Source organism: Leptosomus discolor, chromosome 12 (assembly GCF_034619465.1).
Source record: "Leptosomus discolor isolate bLepDis1 chromosome 12, bLepDis1.hap2, whole genome shotgun sequence".
Taxonomy (NCBI): Eukaryota; Metazoa; Chordata; class Aves; order Leptosomiformes; family Leptosomidae; genus Leptosomus; species Leptosomus discolor.
The window spans coordinates 13558943-13577688 of record NC_141402.1 but is presented as its reverse complement, the minus strand read 5'-3'; the positions used below and the strand labels follow the sequence as shown (position 1 = coordinate 13577688).

At 53.1% G+C, this 18746-nt stretch overlaps 2 protein-coding genes across 2 annotated transcripts in view; both read right to left on the bottom strand.

The window, feature by feature from the left end:
- Positions 1–629: 629 nt before the first annotated feature.
- Positions 630–5047, bottom strand: TSSC4 (tumor suppressing subtransferable candidate 4). The gene is made up of 4 exons (XM_086472220.1): positions 5024–5047; positions 4711–4837; positions 3770–3842; positions 630–2694 (listed from the first exon to the last, which is right to left on the bottom strand). The coding sequence occupies exons 2-4, from the start codon at positions 4794–4796 to the stop codon at positions 1609–1611; spliced, it is 1245 nt and encodes a 414-aa protein (XP_086328346.1). The 5' UTR covers positions 4797–4837; positions 5024–5047; the 3' UTR covers positions 630–1608.
- A 9871-nt stretch (positions 5048–14918) lies between these two features.
- The window catches only part of CD81 (CD81 molecule), a 31894-nt gene continuing 28066 nt past the window's right edge, over positions 14919–18746 (bottom strand). The window contains exons 5-8 of the mRNA XM_086472240.1: positions 17161–17268; positions 16408–16509; positions 15751–15840; positions 14919–15066 (exon numbers count right to left, since the gene is read on the bottom strand). Of these exons, the coding sequence (XP_086328366.1) occupies positions 15004–15066; positions 15751–15840; positions 16408–16509; positions 17161–17268 (363 nt within the window). The 3' untranslated portion in view covers positions 14919–15003. The remainder of the gene's footprint in view (positions 15067–15750; positions 15841–16407; positions 16510–17160; positions 17269–18746) is intronic.

Here is an 18746-nt window from a genome sequence, read left to right as displayed (position 1 = left end):
CAGTGTTTTTGGCTTCTGCTGCCAAATGATGCATCTGTTCAAACACAAAAACCCAAATGATTCGGGCCCATCAGTCAATCACTGATAAGATGCTGACAGCCCCACAGAGGAAGTAACCTCCTCAAATATCCTTCAGAGCTTGAGCAAGCACAGTCCAGCAAGATCACAAATTCTAAAGTAGTAATATATGTCACTACACGGTTATAAATACTAACATTGGGGATGGTTAATTTAGAATATTGGCAAAAAAATGTCAGTCCAATCTGACCTGAACGAATTTGAGTTTCAAATCATACAATCTTTCAAAGAAATAAAACTTTCAACCTTATTTATAAAAATTAACATTCTGTGTGGAAAACTACTATATTTGATATTCATTACAATGTGATTCATTGTATGAGGTGATTCGTCCTTTGACGTGATTCTCTATATATTGTAAAATGATTGAAAATGTTAAAAATGTGAATTTTAGAATCTAAAACTTAAGACTTGAGAAAGAGGTTACAAGATGGTATGCTTAGAATAACATTTGAGAAGATTTTCAAGACAATTCTCAAATCAAATAAACTGAGCATTCGTTAAAGCTCCTAGAGCTGCATTAATCAGCATGGTTCAAAGAGACGAAGAAATCAAGCTCCAACTGAAGTTTATTGAATCCCAAAGTACAAAAAAGTATCCAGTTCTGGTACAAATACCTCATTCCCACCAAATCCACACCCACAATCAATCAGTGTGGAAGCAGTGCCACCCGGAAAGGACGTACAAACGTGCAGGCCAAGAAGCATCACAGCATCTCATAGCAGTTAAGAGGAAAAGCCGCTGCCCAACTTAACACTGTGGGTGCTGCGAATTTTGACCTGCACCCAACGCGGTGACACTCCGAGCCTGTCTTCACCAGGATGTACCCAGAGCGGTACCTCTCCCCAGGCAACACCGTGGTTTGTTAAAACCTTTATCATGGAACACCAAGTCAGGTAAACATTAAGCCAACCTTAAAAAAACCACTGGTTTTGCCAGTTCCCACCTGGGCCCTCCAAACTCATGACTGGGCACTGTTGTGCTTTTTCACTCTCAACGGCAACGACGGAAAGATGCATTTTAAAAAAAAAAAAAAAAAAAGAGGGGGTTTCCTCCCTGGGACAGGGCCAGGAGAAATCACATCTAGTGGAAGACTAGGTTTCATTTTCATTGTTTATAAAGCTCTATATAATGAGCTCATCATCGTTCTTCCTGGATTCTACAGGATTTGGGAACAGCTCTGAATTTGGGGGTTAGTAGGAAGCCTTGCAGCCTTTTAGCTAACGCGTCCTTTTCTTTGGCTACTTCAGCTCCAGAGCAAGCCCCAGGGAGCGGCTGAAGCAAACAAAGCACCCCTTATTCTCTCCTGCTAGGGTGCAACTATCCTGTGCCCACAGACAAAAGGTCTGGAGTGTATTTTAGGTATCTTAATTTCTAACAATATAAAATGTTCTTGGTGGCTACAATGCAAACCGTTAGACAAAAAGCTATCACGTGGTTTCCAGACCAGAAAAAAAAAGTCACGAGAAAAAACCCAAACATATCCAAAGACAATACAAGTCCTTGGATGTCTCCCGTGTGCTTCATCCTTCAGGACTCTTCCTCCTCCCCTTCATCGTCTACTTTAGGCCGGAAATTTTTCCTATTCTTCTTCTTACTGCAATGGAATCCAACTGTTTCCCCCGACGGCTCTTCACCTGCACCACTAAACCTTGTGCTAAGGTTACCTTCTGTATTCAGGTCCCCAGCCACCACGCACTCCTCCTCCTCTGTTGCCTTTCCACTTCCACTGTCTAAGTGCCCCAGCTCTACCTTATCCTCCTCCCTCGAGTCATCAGTCTTCTTAAGAGATTTTCCTTTCAGATCTGTTTTCATGTGTTTCTTATCATCCTCCCCTGCTGTCTTCTTTTCCAGTCCATCAACACCCCTTTTCGTTGGTTTGGTGAAGACAATCCTCCCAGCTCCACAGCTGGAAGGGTCCTGGTTGAAGTACGGGGTGTAGCTATCTCGAGTAGCTGAGCTTTGTTCCTCCCCTCTCTTCTTCAAACCCTCTAGAAATTCCATGGCCACAGCCCTGTTGGTCTTGTCACTAGTCTCTGAAACTCCATCTAGGCTGTACTTGGTCCAGCGCTCTGGGTGTGCCACATAGTCAGGCACTGCAGGAGCACTTCTGGGGGCCTGCACTGCCTTGCCTTGCTTTCCCAGGCTTTCTGGAACCATGTTACCTGAACCCGTGGTTGGAGGCAATGGACGCTTAAACCTCCCGTCAACGACATTATCTTCAGGCATCGAGGGCACGGACAACTTGGCCGCCTCTTCCAGGCAATCGAATATGCTCTGGCTACGGAGAGAGAAGGTAGAACTCATGCCCCTGAGGTGGAAGGGCTGGACAGGAGATCTGTGGCTGCTGTTTGAAGAGTCGGGGGGCTCCCCTGATCTGTAATCCCCATCATCTACAGACGGCTCCTCAGGAGATATTGTATCAACTTCTGCTTCATCTGCTAACCCCAAATCCTCGGAATCGGAGTCGCTGAGCGACACGGTGTCTGAGGGCAGAGCTCCTTCATAGTCTGTGGCACCCCCCGCCACCATCCCCAGAAAGGGCTCGCCTGCATCCTGGTCTCCCATCCTGGAGCTGTCACACCACTGAGGTCTCTGGCGTAAGCCCGGGCACAGCTGCAAACACGGTTTTCCAAATGCCCAGCGAGTTCAGTGCCTAGAACACAAAGGAGCACAAAAATTCAACTGTGAAATGGGAACCAAGCGCGGGACTGTCATTCTGGGCCGTGCAAAACAATCATTACTGCAATGCAACAGGCAGCTATGCTTCACAGATTCCTACGCAATTTTTGCTTGAAATAAAAACATTATTTTAGAAATGAATGCACATTAAAATTAAACACTTACACGAGACTCAATGTAAAAAGATGAAATAATTAAAACCAGCATTGCACACCAAATTTCATTACGGGTTGCAGCAGGTCCACTTACTAAAAGATGGTTTTGAGCAAATCGGAATAGCCCGTATCTGTCTTACGCACCTTCCAGGAGACAGCGATGACCTCTCCAAATTACAGCCTGCTTTTGTCGTACTGTACAAACCCACAAAAACACACCCTCATCTCTCACCTTTCTTCTGGCCGTTATGATCCGTTACTGCATTAGCCACTGTACCTCCTGTGCCAGCCATCATCACGTGCTGCCTGTTACAAAGGCCACTATCACTGAGCGAGGTCCGTGGCAGAGAAGCCACTCAGGTATCAGGGCTACAGTTCCACAATTGCTTTAAGGTGACATAAAGTACCGGCCCCGCTCCTTCCCTCGCTTTAAGCTCTCGTGTCATTACTGGAGCCCTGGAATCAGAAAACGAGCCAGCTCAAGAAATCAGTCCTCCAGGATTAAGAAAACTAGTGGCACGTGCCATGCTTGGGCCTGGAAACAAGGGGAGGGTGGAACTGCCAGTAGAAAGACAGCGTGATTTGAAGCCTGACTTCCAGCAGCGGCCGGAACGCCCGATTCACACTCCCCCTGCTTGAAGGGAACCTTGTGGAACCGAGGCAGCTGACGACCACACTCCTACTTGCCGGGCGGTCAGAAACAGAGTTGGCAAACAGGCACCTCAGTTCACCTCACAAAAATGTGAGTTACAGACACAGTTCCAATATATTATTAGAACAAGCTCAACTACCTAATTATGGGTTCTTCTGAAACAGTGCAGTAAACAGACATGGAAAGTCTGTTAGTCACTCACTTTCTCTTGAGCCTGAGTCAGCTTCCCCTCCTGAGGGTCAGTTAAAGCCACCAAAGATCTCAGCACTTCCACCCTAGAAAACAAACATTTCCATCAAGATACTGGAAATGTAGTTTTAAAATGAGTTTTAAAAATAATTCCTTCCCCCTGAATCATCCAAAGCTGCAGAAAGGAGTTCTAAATCTGACACAAACTCATGCTGGTATAAAAGTCTGCAGATATTCCTGCCCTTTTGGCAAAAGACCACCACACAGCCTAATAAGGCAGGCACCCCTGTATTTGCTCAGTCTCCACATTCACACTGCCAACCTCATTCTGCAGAACAAAGAGAGGTTTTTAAGAAATAAAACTAATTTGCACATGCAGTAAAGCATTACTACACGAATGGTATTAAATGCAGCTACGAAAACAGAACAATAATAGCTACACGTTGCCAGTACTGAGCGTTGCTAAGTACGAAGACCACAGATGCTGGAGAATTCTGTTTTCAAAGAAAGGTCACTTTCAAAGTTAGGGCCAGGTCTTCACGAGGCATTAAAACACAGAGAAACTTCTGAAAGATTCAACAGAGGGAGTGCTACATTCCATGTAAAGTCCAGCTGTCTCTGACAGAAGGGATCTGATGGCTGCTTTTGAAAACGCCCTCGGTGTAACCCCCAAAGGGGAAATAATCACCTGAAAATCATACATTCTTCCACTCAGTTTTATAACACACGAAAAGCAAGGACTACAAACCAAAAGAGACATTCAAGCGCACAACTGAGGCAAAGAGCTGTTTTCAGATGCAGTGTAAGCGTTCATCACAGGCTGTGCATCTGAGCATCTCTTGTCCGAGGGCAGTTACACAGAAAGGAAAAATTCTGCTCCCAAGGAGACGCTTTAGCCCTCACGGCGTTAGCAGCCAAACCCCCTGCCCCTCACAGCCCCCCGGACAGACTCACAGGGGCGTTACGGTGCCGTGATGGCGGCCCAGCTGGGACAGGACGGTGTCTCTCCGGACGGGAAGGTCCCCACCGGACTCTTCCATCCTGCTCTCACTGGAACAGGCTCCGTGCGCCTCCGTGCAGCCTGCGAGGAAAACAGAGACCCCGGTCACTGCGACCACGGCCGCGAGTCCGCCCTCGGCGCGGAGACAGCGCTGCCTCAGCCGTCCGGCCTGCCCGCCCGGGGCACGGCTCCCTTCCCGGGCCGGGATCCCGCCGTCTCAAACACCCCCTCCCACCGGCGGCTGCCGCCCTCCCCCAGCCCTCACACCTTTCTCCTCACGAGACAGGGGCGCCTGGAGCCCCCCGCTCCCGCTCAGCGCCGCGCCGCCCCCGGGCACGCACCGGCGGGGAAGCGCCCCGTACCCTGACACCGCACGGGCCCGAGGCCTCCCCACGGCGCCCGCCCGCCTTTCCCGCCTCACCCCTCGCCGACGGCCGCGACGACGGCCCCCGCGCGGGGCGCGCCGGGACACCGAGTCCTCGCCCGCCGCTACGCGGCAGAGGCGCGCGGCGGCGAGACCGCAACTCCCAGCAGGCCAAGCGGCGCGGGAGGGGCGGGAGGCCGCGGCCCCTCGCCGCGCCGCACCGCCCGTCCCCTTTGCGTCCTGGGAGCTGTAGTCGCCCGCCGTTCCCCCGGCCGGGGACATTTTGAGAGCCGGGCGCGGGGAACATGTCACGGGCCTGCCGCCAAACGGGGCCGAGCTCTGCCCGCACCGCCGCGGCGGAGGGACTACAGCTCCCAGGGTGCTCCGCGCCGTCCGCCATTTTGCAGCCCGTGGGGAGCAGGGGAGGCGCCGGCGGTGCGGCCTGTGCGGGGCCGGCCGTGGGCCCGGCGAGAGGGCGAGGGGAGGCGGGACGGCCCGGGCTGCCCGGCGCTGTGAGGGGCCGCCTTCCCGCCCGGCTGGGAAAACGCGTCAGCCGGGGCCTTTCTCTCATCAGAAGAGCAGGGTTTGGCCACAGAGGAAGTGCCTGGTTTTTTGTTTTGCTCGTGGTTTTCTACTTTATTTTGATGTATTTATTTGCTAACCAGAAATCCCCAAGTCCCTTGAGGCATAAAACCACTCTCTATAAAAAAAATAAGTTTCCATTTTCTGTCCCAGAACAACGTTTTGTGTGAGTGTCAAGAAGTGGAGTTCTGTCTCAACATGTTTTATTGGTGTTGGCCAAAGATGCCTGATGGTTTTTTTCCCCTTCTTTCAGCAAAAAGTTTAAATTTTCACTGGAAAGACATTTCCCCAGTGGCTTCACTATTGAGCTTGTTTACCCCGTGTTAAGGAAAAAGGGAAAGGCAAGGCTTGGCGGGCCAGCGCCGGCCCAGCCACCCGCAGGGCTGGTCACCAGCCTTGCCCTGGCTCCTGCTGCCTCGCCTGGCCCCGGGGCTTCCTCCTCTCGTGGAATTATCGGCCTTGGGGCTTCGTCCTCTCGTGGAATTGACACCCGTGGAGGGCCTGAGCCTCTGAAGGTCACCCTTTGCCTCCTGGGGTCACCCCGCTCCGAGGGGTTTGCTGTAGGCCTCGAGGACAAGCGGAACCCGCCTGGGCCATCGCTTTGCAACCAAAGACGCCATGACCGCGCAGCCCCGCTGTGCCTGATTTTAGCAGCACTTTACTTCTCCCCTCGGGTCATCCCAGCCCTGCTGCGGCGCCGGTCGCTGTGCTGAGGGCTGCGCTGGAGGTAAGGCGGCGGCTGCCACCAAGGCAGCTTCACCGGAGCCCTGCAAGCGGGGCCTCGCTGTGAGTCACCCGTAACATAAACTGCAGCCACTTCATTTGCATTGTCAGTTTTTAAACACATACTTTTGCCCACTGGGGTGTTGCTCACTACAGTCATTGATGAGGCGAGGGCTGCGTTTGGAATACATGTGGCAGCAACAATGAGGTTTGTGCAAAATGTCGTCCGTCGGGCTGGAGTTTTAAAACAACAGCTTCAGAGGTGTTTCCCCATTTGGTCATTGCGCTATTTTAATGTACACACATACGGGGGTGTGGTCACACGCATTCAGCTGGTTCCCAGCCAGGAGGAGGAAGAAAGGAAACCACGAGTCTTCTGGTAGGCGAGCAGGGGCGGACAGGAGGAGGGTAGTAAATAGGCAAAGGGAGCCAAGAGCAAGCCACGGGTGAAGGCTGCCCGTGCTGTGTGACACCGTCTGGGGTGTCGGGGACACACCAGGAGCGAGCCCCTGCAGGTAGGAGGGAGCAAGGAAGAAAAGGACGCAGAGCAAGCGGTGGCATGTCCCGTTTTTGTAAGGCTGGAGACAAGCAGGGTGCGCCAAGGACCGGTGCAAACAGTGGCGCTCCTCTGCTTTGAGCCCTGGTTCAGTGCGAGGTTCGGGACCCAGAGGGGCAGAAGAGGGCAACACCACCCCCACTTCTCCATCACCTGTGGGTGCCTTCAGGGACAAGCCCCATTCCCCCATTTCCAGAGGCTACAAGGTCTCAGTTTTTGCCTGGATGCTGCGTGTGCTGATGACCAAGGTCACCTTCAGAAGCTGACTGTCCCCATTTCCTCCTTCGTGTCTTTTTTGCAGAAGATTTAGCATTGCCCGCTGCGGGGAACGGGGGATGAGCTGCTTTTTCTGTGGTGGCTGAGGACAAGGCAGTTTGCAGCGGTGGATACGCTGGTGTGTTGGGATTTTCACTATTGCTTGGCGACAGCTGAAATAAAAATAATGAGTCAGACTGAAGACGAACAGATGGCGAAGCGTTTTCCTCTCGTCGGCGTGAACCACAGTGGTTTGACGAGGGGCGGGGGGCTGGAAGGCGGATCTGAGCTGCAGCGCAGGGCATGGCAGCGATGGCTCCCTGTGCCGGCAGGAATCCAGCGTGCCCCCGGCGTGGGGGCGGCGTGTGCAGCTGCAAACCAGTCTCAGCCCCGTTACTGGGTGCCTCGTGCTCCTTTCTTGCAGTTAAATCTGTCGCTTGGCCGATAACAGCTCCCACCCTGCAGCCAGACGGAGTGATCGGATGCATCTTCACCACCCCCTGCGTCCAGAAGGAGTACGGAGGTTATCCTGGTACGGCCACACACAGCTGATGCTGGAGCTCCTCAGGGCAGGCGGGGAGGAAAAGGAGTATTTTCCTGCAGGCGGAGAGCAGCAGCAGAGCAGTGATCACCGCGTCCTTCTCTGCTGGTGACAGCAGGTGCACCAAGCCACAACGGGCACAAATCACTCTGTGTTGCCCTCTCCCATTGTGCAGGAAGAAAGCCTTGAAATCCCCCATGGGGTGAGTTTCCAGGATTCAGTGCTGGACACGGCCTACACCGAGCGTCGCTCACCGGTTCTACTGTGCACTTTCTGGCTCACCTGCGGGCAGGTTGGGTCTGTGCCGGTGCCGTTTACACCCGTGTTGGTGCCTTTTCCCTCCCAGGTAACTACGTAAGATTAGCTCCCGTGGGGTGAGTTCTGACGCAGGCAGGCTGTGACGGTCCTTATCAACTTGATCCTTCACAATAACGATGTTATGGCTGGCCTGGAGAGGACCTGCAGGGAGAGCCTGCAACCCCGTTTCTGTTAGAGACGCTGCGTGTGAGGGAGGGAACTGAAGGCAGTTAAGAACAGAATTAATGCTCTTTGCAATTATCTGAAATTTTAAAAAGAAACCAAAACAGTCGGGGGTCTGTGTTTATTTTGATTTAGCTACAGAATATTGGTACTAAAAAACCCCCTTCTAATTCTTGCTTCTTTTTTTCTTCTTTCCTGTCATTGGCCCCAGTGTGCCTGGTGCTAACAGCACTAGCGACGGGCTGGAAGAGGTCTCTGGAACCTGCTGAGGGCCCTGAAGTTAACATTAAGAGAAAACCAGAAACCACAAACCCCTAAAACTCTCCACACCTCTCGTTAGAACATGACCTGTAGGAGCTCCGTTAACCAACAGGACTTGTAGCCAACACAGCTTAACACCGCCAGCCCTTGCCGGAGGAAACCCTACCGGTTTACTCGCAGCCAGGAGGCAGGGCGTGGTGCGTGCCTGGCCTCACACCAGCCCCTCTGGGGCACTCAGCAAAGCTGTGCTCTAGCATGAGGGAATGACCCAGCAAAGCAGGGCCCAGAAACACCTGTTTTTTTAAAAAAAAAAAAGGAAAAGGCGCGATTAAACTCTAATTAGAACTATTACTTGCAACCCTTGGCACTTGAGCTGGGTCATCTAAACCCAGTGAGAAACACCAGGCCGTCCACCCCGGCACGCCTGGCCACAAAGTTTACGTACCCCCGAATGCACCTGCGAGCGTGACCACAACGTGGGCTTCAGTTACGCGGCGGCTGTCGCGGCTGGGAGGTGTTTTCTGTTCACCCCCGGCGCTGGGCTCCGGGCCGAAGGCGGCAGCCGCCCGCGCCGGACAAGGTGCTGGAGGTTGGCTGAAGCGCTCGCCCCGAGCGGCGCCGCTGCGCCCTCCCGCTTCGGGTGTGCCCCGGGCTGAAACCGAGAGGAGCGGGCGGACAAAACCACAGGTGAACAGCGCGCCTCTGGTTGAACTGCCCAGCGTGGTGCGGGCGGGATCTGGGGGCTCTGGCCTTTGTCACCTAATCAAGAGCGGCTCCGGCAGCGAGCTGTTCCCCGCTCCCCTTCGGCACCCCCGACGGCAGCTGTTCCCTCACCGGGGGCTGCATTTCCACCCTCGCCTCCTCTCTGGCGCAGCCCGACCCCGGCCCCGCCAGTGAGGGAGCTTGTTGAAATAGTCACCCTCTTTGTGCGAGCATCTCCTCCGTTGTCAGCGGCTCGCCCCGCAGCTCCATCTCCCTCCTCTCCCCGGACTGCAGGGGCCAGGCTGCCTCGCCAGCCAAGGACACCGGCGCAGGAGCGGGAGCGCAGCCACCAACAGCTCCGCCATCACCGCGCCGGGCGAGCGGGCCTGGCAGGCCGAGGGAGGCGCCTTACAGCAACCTCCGCCGCCAACAGCCCGTGCATGGGCGAGCTGGCTGGGCTCTTCCCTCCTGCCGGAATGCTGCAGATCTTGACTGGAGCCGAGACAACCGCTTATTAGGGAAGGGACATCAGCAATTACCCGTGTGGGTCGCAGCTGTCAGCAGGAAACAATTAGGCACATTGCTACTTGCAACACAAACAGCCCAGAAGAGGCTCACGAAACAGAGCAAAAAATACTTCCAAAACTTCTTTTTAGAAACAATCTTAGAGGTTTGGGTTTTTTTTTTTTTCCAAACAGTTTGGGAGGGGGAAGGAAAAGAATTCCACTGGAAAAAAATCCCAACTTGGTCTAGCTTAGAAAAATTCATGCTTGTATTTTTGTTTTGTGAAAATTTTTGTTTCACAAAAAAAAAAAAAAAAAAAAAAAGATTCCACAGTCATACTCCGAGGAATGGCAAGTCCACAGTAAGGTCTCCAGTGACTTTCCAAGTCCTTCAGACCTCTGGAGAAAAATGTTTAAGAGAAGCATAAGCCAGGGCTGTGGGTGCAATATGAGAACAAGCGGGCTGCAAGCGTTCCGCCCACCCCTTCCCCTCACAGTGGTTTATCCGCGGCCTCACACGCTCCCCCACAGCAGGACTGCTGTTTTCCAAGAATAACCCACGTCTTCACTTAACAGCATGTTAAAGGGGCCTGGGTTGCCCAGTCCTCTCCCAGCATCAGCTCAAGCCTCACGTACAGCTCATCCGCTCCGAGCACGCGGACCCGAGGTGCAAGCGGAGGGGACTGTGTTCAGCCGGGAAGGTTTCAGCTCCCAGCTACGCTTCCAGGCGGAGGTCCCAAGGCACACGCCCTGGATGCCAAATACACGCTGTGCTCTGCCAGTTAGTTTCCACTGCCGTTTCTCCTGCTGTGGAACACCAGTCTGAGTCTGGCGGTGACTCACATCAGCTTAATCCTAGCTCCAGAGGCAGGAATAATGTTCTCCCCATCTGGAGCAACAACACAGCGCTGCAATCCAAGGGTTTTAATAGCACGAAGCAAAGAGCAGCACTTTCATGGGAAACCACCTAGAGGGTCAGCTAAGGACTGCATTCCCCGCAGCCCGAACGTTGCTCGAATACAAGAACGAGACAAGCCTGTTCCCTGGGAAGACGTGGCAGAAATCTGTACGTGAGGGGAAGAAACGAGAGCTGACAACACATCATTAAAAATCCACCAACAAGGGCTTTTGCTTTGTTCCTTTTTTTTTTATTATTGTTTTTAAATATCACTTTTTCTTTCCAGAAGTCACTATGTCCGACTCCATTAACATTCAGGTAAACAAGTGAAAGAACAACAGATGGGCATGATCTCGTAGCGCGGGCGCAGCCGCCGGGAGCAGGGCTGGCCTTTCCTTGCGGCAGCTGGACGTGGCCCTCCCTCGCCCGGCATCGCCGCCCTCTCCGCACCGGCGCGGGCGAACGCTGGTGGCCGCCGCGGGACACCCCGGCTCCAAGCGCAGCGAGAAGCCCACGACGGGGCAGAGCCAGGCAGGCAGGTGTGGGATCACAGCGCGTGGCCTCCCCCTCGCTCCCAGCCAGGCTTTCCCCGATGGTGCGGAGGGGCAGGCGGCGGCAGCAACGGTGGCGGTACCAGACCACCCGCCAAAACCAGAGCGGCCCCGGGCCGATGGCAGCAGAGGGCATTTTGGGCCATTTTCGGTCACTTTTGGAGAGGCCCCTGGAGCGTGCGCAGTACTGCCACCGCAGCCCCCTGAATTTCAGCACAGCCCCCCAGTTTTGCAATCCACATTAGCTCCCCCACAGCTGCACCCCCCTTCCCTTGGGGGGGGGCACAAGTGCAGCAGCCACTGCTACCGCCAAGCAACCTTCCTGCCTTCCCTCAGCACCATTCTGGATGCGCCCCCAGCCCGCCTGCAGGCCCCCCTCCCGGGGGCTGGGAACACCCGTGCTGTTGAAGCCTGGTTCACAAAGCATCCTGGTGTTAAGGTTAACTGGTTGTAAAACTGCAGCGGCTCATCACACTATGCACACTATGAGAAATGTTTATTAAATTGATTTTTGTTTCGTTTCTCTTAAAAAAAGGCAGAAAGAAGTTAAACACACTGCTTTGTGGCATGCTCCACGGTATGAAAAGATCCCAAGCATTCAGTTAAGCTGTCAGCGGCTCTGTTTGACCTTTCGATGTGGTCTTTGAACTCAGACCTGGGCAGCTGACTCTGCTCTTCCCTCCCAGCCTCTCTCCTCCTCCCCACGTCAGCTCACAGCCATTTTCTCAGCTGTCACCAGCTCCAGGAGGACGCTTCCCCGGAGACGGAGGGGTTTGTATTTACAGCCCACCACTTTGTGTTTCGGGGCTGGGGAGGGGAGCAGGACGGCCTCACGCTGCACGTGGAAGCGCGCAGGTAGACAGGAGAGGGTCTGGGGCTGGGCAGGGGTCCTACCTAGTGTTTTTTTCCCCCTTCACCTCAGCCAGTTTCGGGACCAACCAACTGGCAGAAGAGCCCCGTTGCTGTCAGATCCTGAGTGCTTGCGACAGAGCGAGTCCCCTCAGCCCTTCACAGCTCCCTCTCTAGCGTAACTCGGGACCAGCTTCACAGGAGGCCGGACGAGAGGAGACCCGAGGGGGTAGTTTCTTCTGTGAGGGCTTCTCTGCTACTTCACCCTTCTTAAGCACAACGGGTCCTCTCGGTCCCTCTTCTCCCAGGGCTGACCCCTCCTGCTGCAGCCGATGACCATTCCATCAAAGATGGGGACTCTCAGCTAGTAACTAAAGCAAGCATCACCCTCTCCCTGCAAAATTCCTTCTCCCCCCTCCCACGATCTGCCTGGCTGCTGGCTCTTCCCTGCCGCAGGGACAGGAGGTGGCCCAGGCAGCTGCCTCTGGAGCTCCCCACAGTGACAAGCCACCTCTGAAATGAGCCAGAGAGCAAACTGCAGCCCCTGCAGGGCATGGTCTGAGCAAATATCCCGCTCCTCTTCCTCCTGCAGCTCTCAGACTCCCTCTCCAAGTACCACTTTCTGCCACGTGCTCCTGCCTGGGACAGCCCAGACCCCTGAAGCTACGATGTCCAAGGACCCACCTGACCTGCATCGAGACCCCGTCGGTCTTCAAACAGAGCTCCAGCTACACACACAGCATCAACTGAATACTGAACAATATCAAAAATACGGTATAAGGAAAGAAAACAGAATTGAAATGCATAATGGCGTATTTATACACGTTTATCAACAGTCAACAAAAAAGGCGGCAAGTTACACATCCATTCTGTATGCTAACGGCCCCGACGCACAGGCATGTAAACACACATGCTTGGTTGATGCATATACACGTAGCCACATAGCAGAGTAGATGACCTGCAGGAGCTGGGGAGCAGGGGAAGGGGTTACCTACTGCAAAACCTCCTCTCGTTCTCCATGTGCACAACGTGGACATTCAGGGCAGTGTTGCTTTAAGGCTGTTTCTAAGGCTGAATCTTTTCTGGTCCGTCCCCTCAATCTGAAGTTCTGTTGAAGCACTTCCTCCCCTTACCCAGCACAACTTGAGATATATATATATATATATTTACCTATATACTTTTTAAAGGCCCTATATACTAAAAGGCAGGAAGAGGAGAAGGGGGAGTGGAAGGGGGGAAAAGCCTCTGAACGGATCAGTTTGACCCAGTGCAGGAATTCCCTATCCTGCAGCGGCAAAGGCCGCGGCAGCCACGTGCAGTGGACAAGGAACTGGTCTAAAATGAGCACGGCTCTCCCTCCCTGCACGCTCTGGAGCTCTTCCTGGCAACGAAGGGAGCGAGTGAAATACTTAAGAAATATTCCTGAAGTGGGGAAGGTGATCACTAGCTTCAACTCCTCCCCTTACCTGCCTCCAGGGGGCAAAGAGCTGAGAGATACTGTCCTTTCCAGCTCAAGTGCCCGAACAGCTAAGGAAAAGGCTTTGCTTAAAAATATATATCTATAGAACTATACATATAGATCATCTTTTTAGAGACACTCTGATTTTATTACATAGCTCCTGGGTCACTCTCCCCCTCTATCTACATGGTAACGGAGTGGCGTGCCACAGAAGCCACACACGTCGAACTGGCAATCAAAGCTTACCCGGTCACAGGGAAGTGTTTCAGCGGGTGTGATCTAAAATCCCAAATTCCCTTGCTTTGATAAGCTCATCTCCTGCCGTTGATGTAACTGGAAGGTCTTAAAAATAAAGTCTTTTTTTTTTTTTCCCCCCGAAATCAGGTTATGACAATTTCCCAGCGATGTTACAGTGTGCGACAATACGCTGTACGGAAGGGAAATGTCACTGAACACGAGAGTGATGCAAGATGAAACTTTAAACATGTACGCATATGGTTGGGGACCCCCAGGTGTCACCCTACAATACATAAATGCAGGATTTCTAAGGTTAAGGACTTTTTTTTTTTTAAGTTTTCTTATTTTTTCCAATATCATTTGTATGCAAACATTAGTTTAACAGTGGAAACAGTACAGAACTAGACTCTCCCAAGAACATATGTCTATAAAGAAACATTGAAGGAGGTTACAAAAGTGACTTAATTTTCCGTTTGTCATATTTGAAAAACCGGGACTGAAGTTCACCCCCAGCCACTGACCCTTTCATGTAAGGAATCAACGGAAATGAGCCAATTTATAAAGTTACAGCCCCCAAGAAAAAAAACAACCACAAAACCAAAAAAGCCAAAAACATCCTCACTCTTCAGAAAGCAAAAAAAGGTAAGCACAACTTCTGTTAAGGACTGACCCAGTGATGGACACAGGTCGGAGAGGAACAACCCGCCTGCATTTCCCCGAGATTCATTGCACCCCGGCGACGGGGGCTGTTTCCTCTCCTCTCCCCCAGGCTTCCCTACGGACAGCTCGGGAACGCTGGGGTGATGGCAGGAAAAGATGAGTACAAATGAACAAAAATGCTAAATTCTGCTTCAGCATCCAATTACGTATATAAAAAAAGTTGGTGTGGAAAAAGAGAGTAAAAACCAAGGCAAAGTTTTCTGACAACAGGCCGTAGCCTTCTCCTCTGTACATCTTCCACCAACGTTACTTCTGAGTTACGGGGGTTGGGGAAAGGGGAGGAAGGACTCGATCTCCTGCTACAGCAGCTTTCCCCATCACACAAAACTGATGTGTAACTAACTCAGCCACAGGGATACGGGAAAGTTTTATTTATTTAAAAAAAAAAAAAAAAAAAAGTACTTCAAAATAAAAATGATAAGTACTGTATGGTAATATTGGAAGTATTTATATACATAGTTTTCTTTGTCTTTTGTTGAAATGTCTCCTGGTCACTTGGTGGCACTTGGGGTCCCCTCTAGCGCCGTCCGCCCTGCTCCCCCCTTCCCCTCCCCGGCTCTCACGGCTCAGTAGACGGAGCTGTTCCTTATGCCACAGCACAGCACCATGCTCAGGATCATTTCGAAGATCTGTCAGGAGACACAGGGGCACCCGTGAGGCACTGGCCAGCACAACGCAGGAGCTGCCCCACCCCCAGCCCCCTGAGGTCCCCCACCCCACACAAACGCGCTCATGCCAGAGTTCAGGGCAGGGACGTTCCGTCTGTGCTGCCGTTTTCAGCAGGAGTTGGCCAGTTCGAGACAAGACGATGTTCTCCCCGCTCTCGCTGGCAGCAGGGGTGGGAGTCGCAAGCTCCTGGCTGCCAGCCACGCCGCCAATGCCTCGAGATCCTTCCGGCATTACAGCCCACACCGCCCGCCGCTCACGGCACCGAACCCACCGTGGTGAAGGAAGGAAACCCCTTCCCGCTGAGACGCCAGCGACAAAACACGGTGGGCTGAGAAACGAGGGCTTTCGGAGGCAGCGAGGAGGCTCGACGGTGCTCTGCCCCTCTGGGTGGGGCTGCAGGTGCCCCCGCTTCACTGCGCTCGCCGGGCGCCTGCCCTGACACCCCGACCCCCCCGAGGATGACGAAGCCCTTGGTGTCGCCATGTCCCAGAGCAGCTGGGGGGCAGAGGGCTGGCACTGCACGCTGAGCTGCAGGGGTGTCCGGAGGAGGGGGATGGAGCCAGCCCAGCTGGAGCAGGACCAGGGCACCCCGAGGCAGCTTCTCCCTGTCCCGCCGCAGCAAGGTGCCACGCAGCCACACTTACCATGATCACGGCCACCACGATGGCAGCGATACCGATCAGGTACAGCTTCCCGGAGAACAGCTCGTCGATTTTTTGGTGGCAGCTCGAGGACTGAAGCAGAGAAGCACACCGGTCAGAGCACCTGCCTTCTCCTCCCCTGCCCCTGACACCCAGAAAGTCAGGTCTGCATCCGCCCCGTCCACCCCATGTTCCTGGGTCCTGGCTCTAGGGCTTCCCACCAGACTTCGCTCTTCCTCGCCTGCCAGCCCTGTCAGGCAGCAACAGCGAAGGAAGAACCGATGGGAACCTCCAACATCCTTCTACACCATCCCCAGCTAAATGAAATGGCCTCAAGCTGCACCAGGGGAGGTTCAGGCTGGATATGAGGAAGAATTTCTTTACTGCAAGGGAAGTCAGGCACTGGAACAGGCTGCCCAGGGAGGTGGTGGAGTCACCATCCCTGGAGGGGTTTAAGAGACGGGCAGATGTTGTACTTAGGGACATGTTTTAGTGGCGTTGACAGAGCTAGGATAAAGGTTGGACTCGATGATCTTGGAGGTCTCTTCCAACCGGAACTGTTCTATAATTTTACCTTTTATCTAATTCCCAACAAATCCCCAAATTTCCCTGGCAGCTGAGTCTCCTCGCAGGAGCTAGGAGCCTAGCAGCTGTGCCTACCTCAATAATGCTTTTCAGGATGGAGTCCTTCTTTGGGCAGAGGTCTTCTCTCCACAGGGGAGTGACAGCTCCTACTACACTATCAGGACCACAGCAGTCCAGCTACATGGAGAGAGGAAAAAAACCCACAAAACCCCAGCATTAGCAGACAGCAAACACTCAATGCAATGCTACAGCAATGCTCTCCCCACCATTAAACATCCTTGAAGCCACCCAAGACTGAGGAAGCGTCTTGGAGGGGGAAAAACTGTCCAAATTAATTTTTTTTTTCTTTCCATGCAATGCAACTGATGCCTACAACAGACAGGTCTGGCACTGGTATCCTGGAGGAGGGCAAACCCAAGTCCCTCCAGGGATTCTGTTTCTTGCTGAGCAGAGGAATTACCGGGATCAGTTCCTCAGAGCAACGTTTTTTTTTTCCACTGAATTTTACTTAAATCAGGGGGTCCTGAAGTAAATGAAAAGCAACTCAATTAGAGCTTGGGCCAGACTTCCCAGCACAGCGCAAAGGACAGAATATTAAAGAGGGCACAACTCTGTTTCTTGACATGTAAGAACAGCAAACTCGACAAGCTAAGACCTGTCTGTAGCATCATCTGCTTTAGACCTTGCCTTTCCCATTCATTTCCCTGACCCCCCTTTTTAATTCTCCTTCCTCCCAATATTCTCATTTCCTCTGGCTACCAGAAACTCCTACGGAGAGATTTCCACAGAGAGCTTGGAAAGCAGGCAGCAAGACGGCTGACATCTTACCGTTTCATGAAAGGTCTTCACTACAGCTTTCCCGTTGTTCTTGTCCGACTCTGCCATGAGCGCCTGCTGAAACGCCTGATCGTAGAACTGCTTCACGTCTTTGGCTATCTAGGAAGGACAGGGGAAAAACTCCCTTTCAGCCAGAGGAGGAAACCCATCCAGCAGGCGTGCCTGAAGAGGACAGGTTCCCTCTAATGGCACTCGCAGGTAGATGAGCAGTTTTGAAGTAGATCTGGACCCATTTATGTGCACAGGGGTGTGAACAAGGCCTGTCCTTCCTAGGGCTCCAGTCCCTCCAGCCGCAGCACGTTAAGAGCAGCAAACATTAAGAACCTTGTCCCCCTGCAGCAGGTTCTGGCCAACGCTACCCAAGAGCTCTGCGAGCTCTCTCCAGCAGGCGAAGGCAGCCAAGGGCTGGAGGGCAAACCACAAGACCCGAGGTAGCCTTCAGCCCGCGTGAATTTGCTGTTGGGCTCAGGAAAACGGCTTGTTGCGAGCCACCCGGCGCGTGGAGACAAAGCAAGCAGGCAACACGCTCCCCAGCGAGGCTGCAGAGGCAGGACACGCCGGGAAGTCAGGGGGAGGTGGGGTGCGCCAGCAAGGCTGTCGGTAGGTACGGGCACCTCAGCTTAGTGTCTGGCTCGGACGGGGTGGCAGGAATTTGGGAGATATTACAAGATTGCACACTAAAGCCTAGCGAGGCAGCTCATTTGGGTCATTTAGGTGCTTTTAGGTGGATGTTGAGCTCTGGCTGGGTCCCCACCTGGAGCTGGGCACCCCCATCCTTAAATGGTTACAGGAGAAGTCTCATCCGTGCTCTAGCCCTGCCACCTGGGCTGGTAAACTGCAGCTGCCCATGGGGGTCTGCTCCACAATGCAAAAAATCTCTCGTTTTCAGGCAAACTGGCCTTGCGGCTTCTCTTCTATCACCCTCCAATAATTTGGGAGAAACAGATGAAAGGAGGACAGACATGCAAGAGAAGCAAAAGTCAAAAATATGAGCAAGTGCGAAATGGAAAACGCTTTCCAGAACATCTGCTCCTGGCAGCATAGGCTGGATTAGCACCCGAAAAAAGAAACTGCAGCAAGAAGGAGCACAATTTCAATCAATTATCCCAGCATTTCTCCATCGCTGCTCAAAAAAGTTTGCTTTGGAGGGCGATGTTCTCTGGTCAAACCATTTGATTTGGGTACACGGAAAAAAAATAATGTAACAATCCTACTTCTTGCCTCCCCATCCTGTATCCAAAGCATCTCCCAGAAGGCAGGCTGCGGGAGGGACTGCCTCCAGCTTCGCCGGGGAGTATCCTGTGCCCACGTGATGGGAGATGACTGTCCCCCACAACGGGCTGCAAACCCAGGGGGAACAGAGTCAGCTGGGAGCAGCTCTCCGTGCCTGGGATCATTCAGCGCTCCCCTCCCAGCCCGGGTTGCTCCCGAGACGCCCCAACCGAGGCGGGGAGAGGCAAGCTGCCTGCCTCGGGAGTGGGGACTGCCCAACAGCCCGTTCGTCGTCCATGCTGCAAAAGCAGTTGAGGCCAACAGACTGCCTCCGTCCATTTTAAACTGCCGAATTAATTTTAGGG

Excerpts from the sequence above, each read along its gene's own strand:
- TSSC4 (XM_086472220.1), bottom strand. The coding sequence starts at position 4,796 with ATGGAAGAGTCCGGTGGGGACCTTCCCGTCCGGAGAGACACCGTCCTG. Across the intron at positions 3,843-4,710 it reads CACGGCACCGTAACGCCCCT|GGTGGAAGTGCTGAGATCTT; the intron begins GTGAGTCTGTCC and ends TTTGTTTTCTAG. Across the intron at positions 2,695-3,769 it reads TGACTCAGGCTCAAGAGAAA|CTGTGCCCGGGCTTACGCCA; the intron begins GTGAGTGACTAA and ends CCGTGTTTGCAG.